Below are 16,401 nucleotides of genomic sequence, written 5' to 3'. Positions count from 1 at the left end.
GCATCTGTCTGTGATGCCCATTTTTTGTGAAATGGCATTGATACTCTCTGGGAGTGCTTGTCACTGCAGAATCATCAAACATTGGGATACGTAAAGGATACAAGGGCTTCCTGGGTTACGGAAGATCTAACTTATGGAAATCTGACTTTGCCTAAGTTCTTCCATGACTTTTTTAAGTATTTTTCAAGATAGCAAGATTAATTACAGAAGTGTTCAGGGGTTATGGAATAAGGATGGCACTGGTTATTTCAAAAGACAACGGAATTTCAAAAGACATCTTCTTACACATGATCTCTCTGCAGTAATTGACCAACATTATCTCATTACTACGCAACTGCCTGTTCACAGCGGAGGTGACTGCAAGGAAATTTGCTTTGGAAGCAAAAGACAATTGCTTTTGACACTGAAATGCATAATCAAACAATGATAGTTTATAATCCATTGATACTTTAAGGCCTTGAAACTAGGATTTGGATGTGGGATATATTTATTCTGTACCATTTTAACTACACAGGGGAAGGCAATAAATAAATGTTCATATTAATCCACCCCCATTGAAATTGCTTATTTCTGACACAGAAAAATCAGTTTATGGACAGTTCTCAGGAACAGAACCATTGTCTAACCTGAGTCTGCCTCTCCTTTGGATGTGGCTAGATACTTAGCCAAATGTGAAATTTCTGAATGAGCCATAATATAAGCTGGAATGGTTATTTACCTTTCTTAAATCCAACCAAGTATTCGATAGCATAATAACATAGTAATGATGCTTTACTCCAATCCTGTTCTCTTGCTCATTACCCTATTGGTTATAATTCTTTGTAACCACCTATTCATTTACTTTTAAATAATATTTTAATCTTTCAATGCAGTCTGGCAAGTAATTCGTATTTCTAATTGTTGTCAATTTAAATACACTTCATCCAATTCTCTGTTAATTTATTTAATGATCTTAAATGATTTTATGTTGTTATTATCTGTTGAAACAGCCATCATTGTTTACCTGAATGCAATAATAATTTTGAAGAAATTGTAGTAGGATAAATGCCCAAGGCATTCAAAGCTCTTACAAATTTTCATTAACTGTCACAATTTGGGACATTCCTATTTGGTTTTCTCTCTTAAATTTAATTCCTACATCTGACATATTTATGTACATAGTAAATAAGCTACAGATTTCTCTATAAAATAGTACCCCTATATTTTTCCAATTTATTCACTGTTTTTGCTTCTATGTTTTGCTATTTGTTCTCTATTCAATATTCAATTCCAGATCTGCTTAAACCTGTGTTACAGCAAGAACATAAGTTGCTGCTGAAGGTAGAGGAGAATTTTTGAAAATAACCTCCAAGATGATTTGTCTTTAATTATATATGCTTTAATTCCAGGCCCGGACACCCTTGGAACAGGAAATTTTTAACTTGCTTCACAAAAACAAGCCAGTAACTCTGCCTGTTATGACAGCTCGAGAACATGCTTCCCGGCGAGCTATGTGTCTGGAGGAGGTATCTTTCATGCTTTATAGTTAACAGTATTTCCTCTGTAGATGTATTATATCACTTAAATGCTGTTGATGCACCACTGGATGATGTGGATAGGTCTTATCTTTGAGAGTCTTTGCTTGAGTGTTTGTCGTACACTTCCATTTTATTCAATTCTGCCCTGCATGCTCACCTATATCATTTTCTTTATGGAGACTTTATGATTTGAGCTTGCATTGTTTTCTGCATGAATAGTTCCTTTTCGTTCTGACACACATTTGCCTCCAGTTTCCTTTCTACGTTTGCCAAATCACATCTCAGTTTATTAAATTGGTCTTACTGCAACTGAAAAATTTACTTCTGTTTTATGTTTGCCCATTTCCAGTACTTGGTCATTCTAATTAAAGTATGATCAAGCTGTTCTTCCACTAATGCTCCTTCAGTTTGCTGAGTTTCTGTTCCTAAGAGTCCAGAATTGATTCTCTTGTTGAATATATGACATACAAGTTAAAGAAATGCTCAAGAAGGAACTGCAGATGCTAGGAAATTGTGTTCTCTCGGTGGCTCAGCACTTCAACTACCCCTCCCATTCTAAATCCGACCTTTCTGTCCTGGGCCTACTCCATGGCCAGAGTGAGGCCCACCGTAAATTGGAGGAGCAGCACCTCATATTTCGCTTGGGTAGTTTACACCCCAGCGGTATGAACATTGATCACTCCAATTTCAGGTAGTCCCTGCTTTCTACTTCTTTCCCCCTCCCCTTCCCAGCTCTCCCACAGCCCACTGTCTCCGCCTCTTTCTTTCTTCTTCCCGCCCCCCCCCCCCCCACCCTCACATCAGTCTGAAGAAGGGTCTCGACCCGAAACGTCGCCATTTCCTTTGTTCCATAGATGCTGCCTCACCCGCTGAGTTTCTCCAGCATTTATGTCTACCAACGAAATGCTCAATGTATTTTTAACAATTCTATGCATTCTGTAATTTTTTTTAAAGTGTGGATTCTATTCCATTGAAGAGGCAAATGTTTAAGATAACCGAACATTTCTGGTTATAAGCTTTGCAGACAAGACAGAGAAGGGCCATAAAAGACAAATGGTGAAACTGCCCTATTACTACTGGTCTATTTTTGGACTTGTTGCGTTTGCATTCATATTTGGTCTATTGACTTCCTCAGACACTCAGAGTCCATGGCATACTGCCCAACAGTATGAAGGCCCTTCCTTGTTCTTTGACCAATATGGCCTCCTTCCCCCTACAATGTCCAAAGAAGGGTTCCAACCCAAAACATCACCTATTCATATTCTCCAGAGATGCTGCCTGACCCACTAAGTTCCTCCAGCACTTATGTAAATCGCATAACTGCAGATCTTTGTACCTACACGTGGCTTTATTTTATGCTGCAATCTGGAACAAAAACAAAGTGCTGAAGGTCGTTGCTTATGGAGATGAAAGAGATTGGTTAGATGGGACATGTAATGGCAATTTCAAACATTTCCATTGTCATTACTACCGTAGCAGGGAGGAGTGGATCGAAATTAAGCAGTACGATAAAAACAAATCTTCCAGTCGTTATTTCCAGTTTGATTCTTTATTGAAGTTGTAGTAAATGCAAAGAAGTATCTCATACAAATTGTAGCTTTCCGTCTTATTATCTGAATTGTCCATTCTTACTATCCCAACTGTCCGAACTGGTAAAAACTGTCTTCTCTCCAGTGCCAGCTCTCGTCTGACCTGACCACTCCCTGTCGTATCTCGTAGTTCGATGTAAATCACGCCCATCTACATAAATCTACTCCTATCTACGTATAAAAATCCCACCCCAAACGTTCAAAATTATACAACGAGAAATATCTAGACAAACTACTATAATATACTACCAGTAACTAACTTAAGCATAAATGGCTCCTAGAGGACAGCACTTGGATCTTACAGTTTGAACATTAATTATTGTCATAGGCCCACGAAAGACATAGACTCTGAATATACCTTTTTGTTTTACTTTAGGCACAAGAGCGTCGAGCTGAGCTGCAGAAAGCAAGAGCTCTTCAGTCATATTATGAGGCGAGAGCAAAAAGAGCAAAGAAAATCAAGAGCAAAAAGTAAGAGTTGCCGTTTCAGTATTAGTTTATTAATTGTGAAGGTCTTTTAGATAATGGGCCCGAATTCTATTACAGCTGTGCGTGTTTTAATTTTTTTGCATCTATCATCTCTAATTTTGCTTAATTTTCTGCAAGTGTAGAATGACAATTTTAAGATTTCTATGAACCAGTCATTTTCTGCAGGAACAAGACTCCTTAGTTTTAATCATTCAAATTGTGGGACAGGTAATTTACAGTCATTGACAATTATTATTAAAAAGATTAGTAGAGCGTTGATTATCAGACTTGTTGTGGTGTGTCTGATAAGCGAACTATTAAATTAACCTAAGCCCAATGATTAGGCTTACTTAAATTACTTAAATTAACCTAAGCCACCTCTTTGGACATAACAGAACAATGTAACTTAACCTTTATATTCTAGAAATCTGTAGCTTGTGTTTCCCCTAATCTTGTTTTGCACATCAATGATGTGCATTGGACATATCATTAATATCTGTGAGTAGAACGGAACTGCAGATGCTGGTATGTACCAAAGATAGAGTACACAAAGTGCTGGAGCAACTCAGCGGGTCACACAGAGATGCTGCCTGACCCACTGAGTTACTCCAGCACTTTGTGTCTATCTTCATTAATATCTTCTTCAGACTCAATGGGTGACGTTCAGACTCAATCGGTGATGTTTCGGGTTGGAGCCCTTTTTTAGGGCTGATAATTCAAGCTCTTGTAGAATGTGACAACATAATAATATTACATTAGAGCATGCGTGGGTTCAGGTGGATTAATCTGTGATGGTTCGATTGCCTAAAGTTTCACTGAACTAAGTTCAGGGATGACAAGTTTACTGTATAAGAAGATAGCGAGTATACTTGAAACTTACAAAGTTCTTGGAAGGATTCAAAGGGTGCTTTCCTGTCTGAAGAGTCTAGAATCAGGGTCCAGAGTCTCAGAATAAAGGGTTGGCCAATAAAAGTTTGGAAACGGCCAAATTACTTAGCCCTGCTCTAATTCCTTTGGTTAGATGAAGGCATTCAAAGTAACATTAGCAAATTTGCAGATGACACAAAGCTGGATGGCAGTGTGAACTGTGAGGAAGATGCTATGAGAATGCAGGGTGACTCGGGTAGGTTGGGTGAGTGGGCAGATGCATGGCAGATGCAGTTTAATGTGGATAATGTGAGGTTATCCACTTTGTTACCAAAAACAGGAAGGCAGATTGTTATCTAAAAGGTGTCAAGTTGGGAAAAGGGGAAGTACAACGAGATCTGGTGGTCCGTGTTCATCAGTCAATGTAAGTAGGCATGCAGGTACAGCAGACAGTGAAGAAAGCGAATGGCATGTTAGCTTTCATAACAAGAGGAGTTGAGTATAGGAGGAAAGAGGTCCTTCTGCAGTTGTATAGGGTCCTAATGAGATTTATCAGATATTGAAACAGAACCAGAATTCCAATCTCTTTCACTAACACAATTAAAATATTTGTAAAGGAAATTTGTGACTAGATTACATTGTGATTTGTGTACATATCTGGCTAATTTAATATTATGTTTATTGTGATTTTTGTTTAAATTAAGATTTTGACATGCCTGTTTAGTCCAGCTGCGTGTAGGGTATTTACTAACAGGTAAATATTTAAATTTGCAGGTTCCATAAAATCGTGAAAAAGGTGAAGCACAAGGAGATTTTGAAGAAGTTTGAAGAACTAAGAAAGACTAATCCTACGGCAGCTCTTGAAGAACTGAAGAAAATGGAACAAATCCGAATGGAGGTGGAAAATCATATGCAATTTAACTTTTATTATACATACTATCTACACACTTGCATTACGGCCATTATTTGTTTATTACATTCAAACACCAAAGGTGCTTGATATTTTAAGAATCAAAACCAACGTAAATTGGTACAATTGGGAATGGAACATTAAAGGGAAGAGAGATCCACCATTCATCCTGATGGCTCTTGGCACGATCTCATGTGCCACCATTTTTATTAGTTCATTTATACACTGTGCTTATAGGGTCTTTTTATTTGTCAAATTTGATAAATTTAGCTTTGACAATACATTACATTTTGACTTTATGAATATTAAATTCAACAATTCTTCTAACACTTTTTAAAAAGTATTTCATGGAATGTGGGTGTCACTGGCAAGGCCAGCATATATTGCCCGTCCCTAATCATCCATGAATTGAGTTGAGCCATTTTAGGTGACTTTTAAAGGTCAATCACATTGTTTTGTGTTTGAGTCATCAACAGGTCAAGCCAGGTAAAGGCATTGGGTTTATTTCCTGTAAGGATATTGGTGAACCACATTTATTCTTAAAACAACCCTCTGCTGCTTTCACCCTATTCTTTTGTGATATTTAATGTCTCTATTTACTGTCGTGGGATTTGAACTCTTGTCTCCAAATCATTACTTTAGGTTCTGGGTTAATCTACTAGCATCACTACAATGCCAAATTGCATCATGATCTGCGTATTATAATATTTCAGTATGTAATTTATAGGCTTCGTTGCCATGGCATTAAATCAGCCATAAATAGTCATAAATAAAATCCAGTGAGACCATGTTTAGATTGTTTTTCCTCCTTGATCTCATTGCAGCCATTAATGTTATTTTACTTCTCCCGATTCCATATGAAGTCTTCAAAGTTCCGCAGTGATCCCACTCGTTAGCAATAAAATTCGAGACCACTGCAAACACACCGACTGTTGCCTTCAGCAGCTCCCCCCACTACGGTCAACATGTCCTGCTTCCTGAGTCAGGGTATTGAATGCAGGAATTTGAACGTTATGTTATAATTAATCATAATGTTATGTTGTTCTGTGTTAGAGTTTGTTTGTTCATTTTTTTATAAAATGCATTGGGTTGTCTTACTCAGTTAAAGGTAGACAAGTTGCCATGCATTAATTTTCGAGAATTTCTCCTTTTCACTGGGGATATTTCAGCCTTGCTATTACTTAATTGTTCCATGCTGGCAGACTGGCTGTTCAACAGATATTTATTTTTAGATGAGCTACAGTTTATTCAATGTAACATGAGCCATTGCCCAGAATTTTATTCAGTTATCGACTGCCTTCTCAAGAAAAGGTTTGACTTAATATTGTATTCTTCCCTTGGTGGGAATTTGCTGATGGAGAAGTGACTGGTCCATCATTCATGTCCCAGCTGTTGAATATCTGATGTTTCAAGTTGTCTAAAAGACTATATAAATGGATAATGGTTTTTTTTTGTTTTAAATAAGCACAATGTTTAAAGAAACTCAAAACATTTTTAATAACCTAAATTGAATAGTACTGTTTTTCACAGCTCTTGATTAAACATTGTTTGTCTCGAGGAAATACTGCCGAAATTCCCAATGATAGAAAATACATTGAAAAGATTTATTTTGGAAAAGGGCAGACAATTCCCAAAAAATTAAATATTGTCCATTGTTAACAGCGAATGCTTTGTTAACTAAGGTTATTCCACTGAGCCTCTATTTTCAATTCTTTAAGTTAGAAAATTGTGAGTTGATGGCAAAGGGAATTTTGTTGTTCTGCTGGTTATCTTTCTCACGTAAAATTTCAAATGTTCCTGAAGGGTGAAATATAAAAGGGTGATTATATAAAAAATAATGTGTATGAATAGATTTACTCAATGTAGAGTCGATTTGTAATTGACATGGCAGACCATAAATTCATTTGTTTGTATGTCTTTATTACTTTTCTATCATCTGGTTGTATATACACCATTTGTATATTTTCTATCATCTACATGGAAAACCTTGTTATGTTTTCCTTGTATACAAAGTTTTTAATCAGACTATATTAAACCTAACAAATGAATAATAGTGTTTGGAACTTCAGATTAGTAGCCAAATGATCCTCTATAAAATTGAGGCATTGTTTGCTATTAAAATACAAAGATGTTGCCATTGCTTGTGAGAGGTGGACAGAATAAATGAGGCAGGAAAAGGTATAAAGGAGAGCAGAAGGAAGTGGTATGTATCTGGATAAGAGAGGGCCAGAGCAAGTGGCATTGGAATAAGCACAAATTAAATTTCAAATCCATAGTCTGGATCGGAGTATATTAAAAATCAATTGCTCAGCAAGGATTCACAGTGTTTTGCACAATATCAGTAATCTGATTTTTATATGAAATGATTGACCTAGCTTTTTCGGAGTGTCCTCAATAATTACGGACAGCTATAAACGTTGCTTCCTGCTCAATGAAATCCAGGTCTTTATGGCTATAGATAGTATTTTGTACGTGATACGTACATCAATTATAATATCAAAGAGCTTTCAATTTTAGTGTATTTAACCAAAAGCTGTATAAAGAGAATACATATTGCAGGCAGCAATCTCTGCTTATACCTATAATTGACAAGTCAACAGATTGCTTGTATGTACTGACACCAGTTGTTTGTGGTCTTGTGCAGTTTTAACTATTTGTGTTGATGTGAGTGCTTCTGCTTGCCACTGACGTCATTCAGTGATGCTTGTGTTATTGATACAATAACTGTTTTTGTTTACTTTAAAAAAACTACGATAAACTGGATGAAGTTAGTGGATGAAACGGGACTGGAGTGATATCCATTAACCTGCTGATGAAGACTTCAGTTTTAGAACCATAATCTGTTGGTCTCTGACACAGTTGAGGAAAATTAGAATTAGTACATCTAATTGACCGAATTACCTTGAGGGTGGCGATTATTTGCATCATTATTTCATCGCTGAGGGTTGGTGGTGATTACGTAGCAGGTTATGGATCTCCTTGGATATTATCATACCGATTTAACTGAGCACTCGAGTGCATAGCACAAGTAATTTCAGCTGAGGAAATCAATGGGATTATTATATGATTGTGTATTAGATGATGAAAAATGAACAACAATTATGCTTTGTCTTATTTTGCAATCAAGTTAAGTTAGTTGCAAAGATGATTGAATACAAGAGGTAATATTTTTTCTCATTGTTAGGAAAGAATGTCGCTCCGGCACCAAAATAGTGGAAAATGGGCCAAATCTAAGGTCATCATGGCAAAATATGATAATGAGGTAAGATTTTCTGCTGGATCTCCTAGTTGCTAACTAACCATTTTAACGGCTCTTCTCATTTCAATACTGACCTTTCTGTCCTGGACCACGTCCATTGCCAGAGTGATACCACATGCAAACTGGAGGAACAACATCTCGTATTCCTCTTGGGTAGCTGACAACCCAACGGCATGAACATTGAATTCTCCAATTTTAGATAAATACATAATCCCCATATAGCATCCCCTGCGCCCCACCGAGACTCAAATCTATTTCTCCCCTTCCCCTCTGCTTCCAACTCGATCAAGAAAACCCTCTTCACCTGTATCAATCTATTACCTGCCAGGCCCTCTCCTACTCCTCTCTTTCCAGCTTTCTCCTCCCCCCCCCCCCCCCCCATGCAATAAATCTGAAGAAGGCTCCTGAGCCAAAACGTCAACCATCTCCTGAAATGCTGCCAGATGCACTGCTTTACTCCAGCACTTTGTGTCGTTTGCAGACTACTATCTGCAGTTCCTTGTTTCTAGCCTGAAATCTTTCTTTGTGTTGGGCCTAATTCTGGCCATTGGAGGCTTTTCCTTATGAGTCTTAGGGACTTCAGTTTTATCGTCATATTTGTGCCTTGTGGGAAGCAAAAAGCTGATTCAATTACGTGGATACATATGTGACTATTGATGGTGGTGGAAGGCAGTTGTCCCTTTGTCTCCAGTAAGATGCTTTTCACTCCAAAGAAAAGCTCTTATTTTCTGACTAAAAGTTCCAGCCTTCCATTAAAACCATTGTAACTGCTCTGAAAGTGTAAGATTACATCAAATTATTTAATTTAGGAAATGTTTTAACTTTATGAGAGGAGGTGTGTTGTATAAGTTTTCAATAGTCTTTTCCTATGTCTAAGATGTCTCTCGCAAATGTAATGAACAGTTTCTTCTAGGAAATACAAATATTTTGTGTATGATATTGTAAAGGAAACAATCCTCATTTATCAATTACTTATTTGTTGAATAAATTATAAGCATTTGATTGCATTCGGCTAATTAGTTTTACAATAATCTGCAGAAATGGTGTTTATTTAATTTGATCTGCTGATGTTTAATGTTATCTTCCCCTTAGGCTCGTAATGCAATTCAGACGCAGTTAGAAAAGAATAAACTACTCACGACAAAAGTGATCCCTCAGTCAGAGAGTGAGGATGAAGTGGAAGCTGAGGTGGACAAGGATGACATTGTTCCAGATTTTGTGAATGATATTCAGATGAGCACTGCAGCTAACCCTTGGATGTTGGGAAAACTGAGCACTGATCCGCAGCATTTTGAAGCTGAGAAACCGGAGGTAGTTTCTGCTGTGAAGTTGGATGACAGTGGAGAATCAGACGAGGGGGAGAAACCATCAGAAGATGAGATGTTACTGCAGGAATTCGATGAACGAAGGAAAATCCGTAAAAAAAGTGACGGTGCACAGACTGTTAAAGTGGGTGAAATAATGGATGCAGATAGCGTTAACAATAACAAAGAACAGAAAACCACTGTGCCTATTGACCAGGACAAAAAAGAGGATCATCTCGATGATGACGTGTGTGAGTTTAATCATATTTTTAAGACATTGGTTAAGAATAAATCACAGCCTTTGTCGATCAAACCGAAGAAAAATCAAAGAAAAAATAAGAAATTGAGAATTGAGAACAGCAAGGAGGACGCACAGATACCGGCAGAGGAAGAAGGCCCAATACTAAATGAACAGTTGGAGCGCAAAGAGACTGTCGAAGAACTTGAGGCTTTGGGTCGTGATGAAAAATATGAACTTAATGAGGCATCAGCCTTGAATACACCACAGAACAGTAATGATGAAGTTAATTCAGAAAATATATTGGATACTAAAACCAAAGTAAAAAAAGACCATATCAATCCAAAAAATGTGTTGATGCTTGCATCAAAAACCATTAAAGTGCCTTTGGTTCCAACAGCAATAGAGGAGGAGGTAACTTAATTAATAATGGCTCTTATAGAAAACTAGACCAAGTAGGACGCGTTGGGTCCCGTCCCCTCATCGCGCGGTTGCGGGGGGTTGGGGCCTACGGAGTCACACACACACTAACCACCACCCCCCCGCGCACACACACACACTAACCACCTCCCTTGATATTATATTCATTTGCTCCTTTTACCCCATTCCCGCCCTATCCACTGACGCATAGCCCCCAACTTGCATGCGCGTCTAGAGAGGGAGGGGGGTAGAGAGAGAGAGGGGGGGTTAGGGGGGCGAGAGAGGGGTGGGAGGAGGTGGGGGAAGGCGAGGAGGGGGGAGCGGGGGAAGGTGGGGAGAGGAGGTGGGGATGGGGGGGAGAGAAAGGGGAAGGGGAGAGAGGAGGAGCGGGTAGCAGCGGGGGGGGAGAGAAGGGGGGAGCGGGTAGCTGCGGATAACGGCTAGCAGCTGGGGGGGGAGCAGCGGGGAGCGGCCGTCACCAAAGGCCTGCAAGTTCGGTGGAAGGGGGGATGTCTCTCGCGGCGCGTGAAACAGAGCGCAGGCCCATTGTGACGTCATCAGTGAGACCATCTAATTTATTTTCTAAGTTATTTGAGATTTGTGAACATTTTCATAAATAACCCGAGAAATAAAGCTCAAATTTTTCAGATAAGGCGATTTCGGACTCCGGGAGATAAATCTATCAGAATATGTTAAAAAATTACCGTTATAGCGTCGTTTTTTTCGAGAAGATGTGATTATACGCAAACAAATACACACACAAATCAATACATCCACATACAAGATCAGATTTTTAATAGTTATAAGAATTTTACTGACTAATTGGTTATTGTGTGAGGTAAATAGGATCTCTGGTTGTTGTTTATAATTAGAGTAAATGTTAACAAAAACTAAATCCTTTGCAACTTTTTTAATGTAATCCTCATTATCTAGTTTAAAGCTTTCCTCAATAACAAAAAAGATCCTGAAGCACAATTAAAGGTTTCACTCCAATTCTGAAAATTCAGATTTCCTTTGGGGTTTGGAAAACATAGAGCTGAATAAATTCTACGGGTTATGTCATTTTCAAATTTAGGAAACCGGTTTATCATGACATAGTGTTTTAGTGACCTATTGCTGCTAGATTAATTAATTTGAAGCCAAACTGTTTTGGAATAATTGCTTTTGACAATCATTTCAAAACTTTAGTTGAATTAATGTTGTATTAAACTGATCCAACTCTGATTATTTTTAATTAGAATTAAGAAAATTGAAATTGAATTCTTGAATATGTCACTGCTTATGGAAGTTATACTATTTATTTTATACTATCTATTTATCCACTGCAACGATATGTTCAAGAGTAAATTTCAGACTAATGAGATAGACCATGGTAGTCTCATGAGTTGGTGTTGCAGTTAATACTATTTTTAATATGCAGACATGTATAGCACAAAACATGGAAGTGCAGTTAATTGAAAATAGAGATAGGTTGAATCTTTGGAAAGCACTGATTGGGATGAGACTCGAGTGTTACATCCAATTCTGATCATTGAACTTTAGGATATGTGTGTAGCCTCCAGCGAAATTGCTGCAAAGATTTATTATAATGCTGTAGGATTACATTTATGAGAATAGACAAGATAATCTAGGATTGCTTGCCTTGGACTGTAGCAGATTGAAAGATATACAAAATCTCAAAGAGACTAGATGGAGTAAACAGAAGGAAATTATTAGCAGAGGTCACTGATTTACAATGATTTGAGGAAAAGCTTATTTTACACAGTCAATGAGTATGATCTGGAAGTTGCTGCCTATATGCAGTGGATTCTGATATAGCTTTAGCTTTCACAAGAGAATTGGATTAATATTCGACGTAAAAATATTTGCAGAGCTGTGGTTGAACAGGGATTAGGACTAATTGCATTATTTTGTAAGAAGGCCAAATAGCTTCCGATGCTGCAATTAGATACAACAATATTTTTAAAAGTTAAACATTATACTGGTGCTCTGTGTTTGGGCCATCTGTCATCTGCCACGCCTTCCCTATCAGTGCCCTCAAATCCTTTCAAGAAGCTTTCCTATCTTTAAAACCTCTTTTTTCAAAATTTGTGGAATGTTTTGGACCTTTCCCCAGTAAACCTAACAGAAGTTGCAATTATCGATCAGGTCTAGTATAGTCTAATACCATCTTTGAAGGGCCTTTTACATACTACAATTATGTAATAACACTGTTGATTCTTGTGATTTAACTTTTGTTTGCAAGAGCTTCCAAATGATAGTTGTTCTTTGTGCACAATTGGAATTGAGATTTGCTGTGCAAGCACTATCATAGTCTTACATTGTATCATTTCTCAGGGTGGTCTTTGAACAAGCTGTTATTGAGACTGGCCTTTAATAAGGTATCACTAAGTTAGGTTTATATAGAATAATAGGATTTATCCTATTACATCGAACATTATTGTCATTAGAAGTATATGTCCCATTTAAGTGCACACTCCAAAGTGACTTTGGAACACATAGAAAAATAGTAATGTGTAAAATCATATTCAAAAATTCAAGTGAGCTTCTGATCTTGAAATAATATTCCATTTGTTCTTCCATTTTAGGATGAGGGTCAAGAGGATCAACGTATGATCATTAAGGAGGCCTTTGCATCAGATGACGTAATTGGTGATTTCATTAAAGACAAGAAGAGGCAGATTAATGCCAACAAACCAAAAATCATTAACTTGGTATTGCCGGGCTGGGGTGAATGGGGAGGTCAGGGTCTGCGCCCAAGTGCAAAGAAGAGAAGAAGGTAGATTGAAAATGCATTAAAGTATCTGTTTCAGTTTAGTTTATTGTCACGTGTATCGAGGTACAGTGAAAAGCTTTTGTTGCGCTAATTAGTCAACGGAAAAACAATACATGATTACAATCGAGCCATGTATGAGTCTCTACTTGTGTTAGAATAATTCCCCCGCTGCTTTAATGGTGTTCGGTGCTCTCCCCACTTGGAATTGCTGATAACTTGTTCGACTTGGTAAATAAAATTGGCAAAAGTGCTATCGAGGGCATATTCATCGACTGCATTCAGGCCAGTTCCCTAGAACAGTGCATTGTGGATCCATCCATGGATGGGTTCTTTTAAATCTGGTCATGAGTAATGATCGGATTAATTAGTGATCTGAGAGTAAAGCATTCCCCGTGGAAGAATAAAGAGTGATCATTGCATAACTGACACTCGCATTCATAATTCTCAACAGATGTACATTCCATTCAAAAATAGAGTCTAGAATCTCTTAAGTCAAGAATAATATTAGAATGAAATTTGCTTAGAAGTTACAAACATTTATTATAAGCCTGAAAATAGGGAGGATTGTAGTAACCTGGAAAGGATTACTTAATGGTTGAGGGGTTTGTGTGTTGGGGGAGAGAGAGAGAATGAAACATTCAGATCAACTTATAGAAATATGAATACAGTTCTTTAAAAGGAAGAGGGGAGCTGTGAGGGGAATTAATACTTCAGAAGAGCAAAATGGCAAAGATGAAAAACAAATACTTTATGTTGACCGAAGAAATCGCAGATGCAGGTTTACAGAAAAGACGCAAAGGGCTGGAGTAACTCAGCAGACAAGCAGTATCTCTAGAGAACATGGATTGGCAACATTTTGTTTCAGGTCCTTATGAGGGTTACCAAAGGGTAAAAGAAAGCAATTTAAAATAATTTAAAAACGAGGAGGAGAAGACTAGACAATATAGTGGGCCTATGGGTTGACAAATTCCTTACCCCTTGGGGCTTGCATCCGAGGGCTCTTGGAAGTGGCTGCAGAGCTAGTAGCAGAATTAATTGTGATCTTCCTAACATGGCTGTATTGGGAAAGCAGAAAATGTAACATTATTCAACTAAAAGAGGAAAAGAAAGACCACAGGCCATTTCATTGCCATGAAAATGCTGGGATTCTTTAAGGAAGTGAAAAGCATAACATTAGATAAAGTCCTCATGAAAGAAATTGGTGAGAGGTTTTTTAAAAATCTCAACTGGACACATTTTAAAGTGTAGATTATAGATGTACCATATTTGGATTTCAAAAAATATTTAATATAGTGTCACTGAGGCATGTGGTTCAGTTGTCATGGATTTGAGGGTAGTATGCCCACATAGTTGATTAGTTCACATAAAATAGATAATCGGGAAAAGGTAGTCATTGGTAGATTGGCAAGTTGTACCTAAAGGCCGTGTCCCACTTGCTGATTTATTTTTTTTGGTGACTGCCAGTGTCATTGACTGATGTATTAGGGTCGCCAAAAGATTTTGAACATTTCAAAATCCAGCGGCGACAAAAAAAATGTTGCGACAAATTGAGGAGACACCGTGCGTCAATATGTCATCACGCCGCGACTTTTTCGGTGACCTAATACGTCAGTCAATGAAGCCGGCAGTCGCTGAAAAACTCGCCAAGTGGCACAGGCCCTTTACGTACAACTTGCCAATCCACAAATGACTACCTTTTCCCAATTATCTATTTTATGTGAACTAATCATTGTTGGGGTCTCAGTCACTCATGATCTATGGTAATATATCGAGTTTTAAATGTTATGAGGAGTCTGTAAAGGAACCTACATTAAATAAGTGGCAAAAAATGGTAAATGGAGTATAATCTAGGGAATTGCAAGGCTAATTGTATTGGTAAGAATAGAAAAGGGAAGTTGATCAATTACCTGGCTCAATTATCTTGTAAGTGATAGTTATTCATATGCATAAGTGTTCTTGAAATAGAATGTGTCACAGTCAGATTTGGTTATAATGTCTGTAGCAAATATTATCATGTGTCCTCATTGTATTCTGTTTTTCCAATTCCTGGTAGGTTCTGCATTAAAGCACCCCCAGCTCAGCCAAGGAAAGATCAGAATTTACCTAATGTTATAATCAGCGAGAAACGAGACATTCAGATTGCAGCACATCAGGTGAGATAAAGGGAGTGGATATCGGAAGACGGCGGGTTGTTAAATGGAAGATCAGTATATTGTCATTCTGCTTTCAAAATTGCACATGAATCCAGTCCAGACTTGATGGGATGAAAGCATGCCTTTCTTCCTTTCAAGGATGAGGTCCATTGAGTTTCAACATTTTCAACCCAGTTTCTGAACAGAACAGATAGTATTGCTTTTCTGTAATTCAGTCTAAATTTTAACTCTTAAATGTCAAAATGATAATTGTCTCTGAAATATACCATTGCACGATCACATTGTGCCATTAAATTGCTAAAATGGGGAGATATTTACCTCCTGAACTATAAGCCTTTTGTTTCCAGTAATGATCTAGATAAATGTTTCAAATGAAGCACAGATTTTCTGCATACCATTGCAGATTTGTCACTTTTCAGCTTTTAAAAAATGCTGAGGAAGCCCCTGTTATTTAGACATCATTTGCAAATATTTTGGAGATATGTGTCAGTCTACTTGAAAAGCTTCACAAATGAACACAATAATGTGGCAACAAAAACACCTATTACCAACAGTGTTGTGCTCTTAAATGCCACAGTTCAAACTCAAGTAGATTTACTGTAGAATTTCTTTAGGAATACATCCGTAGGCAGATGTATATATTTTTACAGTCATGCTTTTATGATACTGCAGAAAAGACATTAGGCTTTAGGGAAAATCCTGTAATTGCTTTGTTTACTGTGATGTTCTCAGTCAGCAATGGTTCTCTGTGTACCATCGCCACATTTGTGAGGCGGGTTGCAGAATTATTGCGATTATTTTATGCAGCTGTTAAATTTGCAAAGTGCTGATGCTAACCTTGGCTTAATATTTCTTATACAAATGTTCAATATATTTAGTTTATCTTTCTTCTCTCCAACT

At 37.6% G+C, this 16,401-nt stretch overlaps 1 protein-coding gene across 3 annotated transcripts in view; it reads left to right on the top strand.

Moving 5' to 3' along the window:
- The window catches only part of utp14a (UTP14A small subunit processome component), a 28,720-nt gene that overhangs the window by 11,293 nt on the left and 1,026 nt on the right, over positions 1–16,401 (top strand). For all 3 annotated transcript variants that reach the window (XM_033030547.1, XM_033030546.1, XM_033030548.1), the window contains exons 7-13: positions 1,389–1,505; positions 3,483–3,577; positions 5,216–5,339; positions 8,536–8,613; positions 9,703–10,566; positions 13,161–13,351; positions 15,402–15,501. In XM_033030547.1, the coding sequence (XP_032886438.1) occupies positions 1,389–1,505; positions 3,483–3,577; positions 5,216–5,339; positions 8,536–8,613; positions 9,703–10,566; positions 13,161–13,351; positions 15,402–15,501 (1,569 nt within the window). The remainder of the gene's footprint in view (positions 1–1,388; positions 1,506–3,482; positions 3,578–5,215; positions 5,340–8,535; positions 8,614–9,702; positions 10,567–13,160; positions 13,352–15,401; positions 15,502–16,401) is intronic.

This window comes from Amblyraja radiata, chromosome 12 (assembly GCF_010909765.2).
Source record: "Amblyraja radiata isolate CabotCenter1 chromosome 12, sAmbRad1.1.pri, whole genome shotgun sequence".
Taxonomy (NCBI): domain Eukaryota; kingdom Metazoa; phylum Chordata; class Chondrichthyes; order Rajiformes; family Rajidae; genus Amblyraja; species Amblyraja radiata.
Note: the sequence above shows the minus strand (reverse complement) of the source record. Positions and strands in the feature narration are given on the sequence as shown.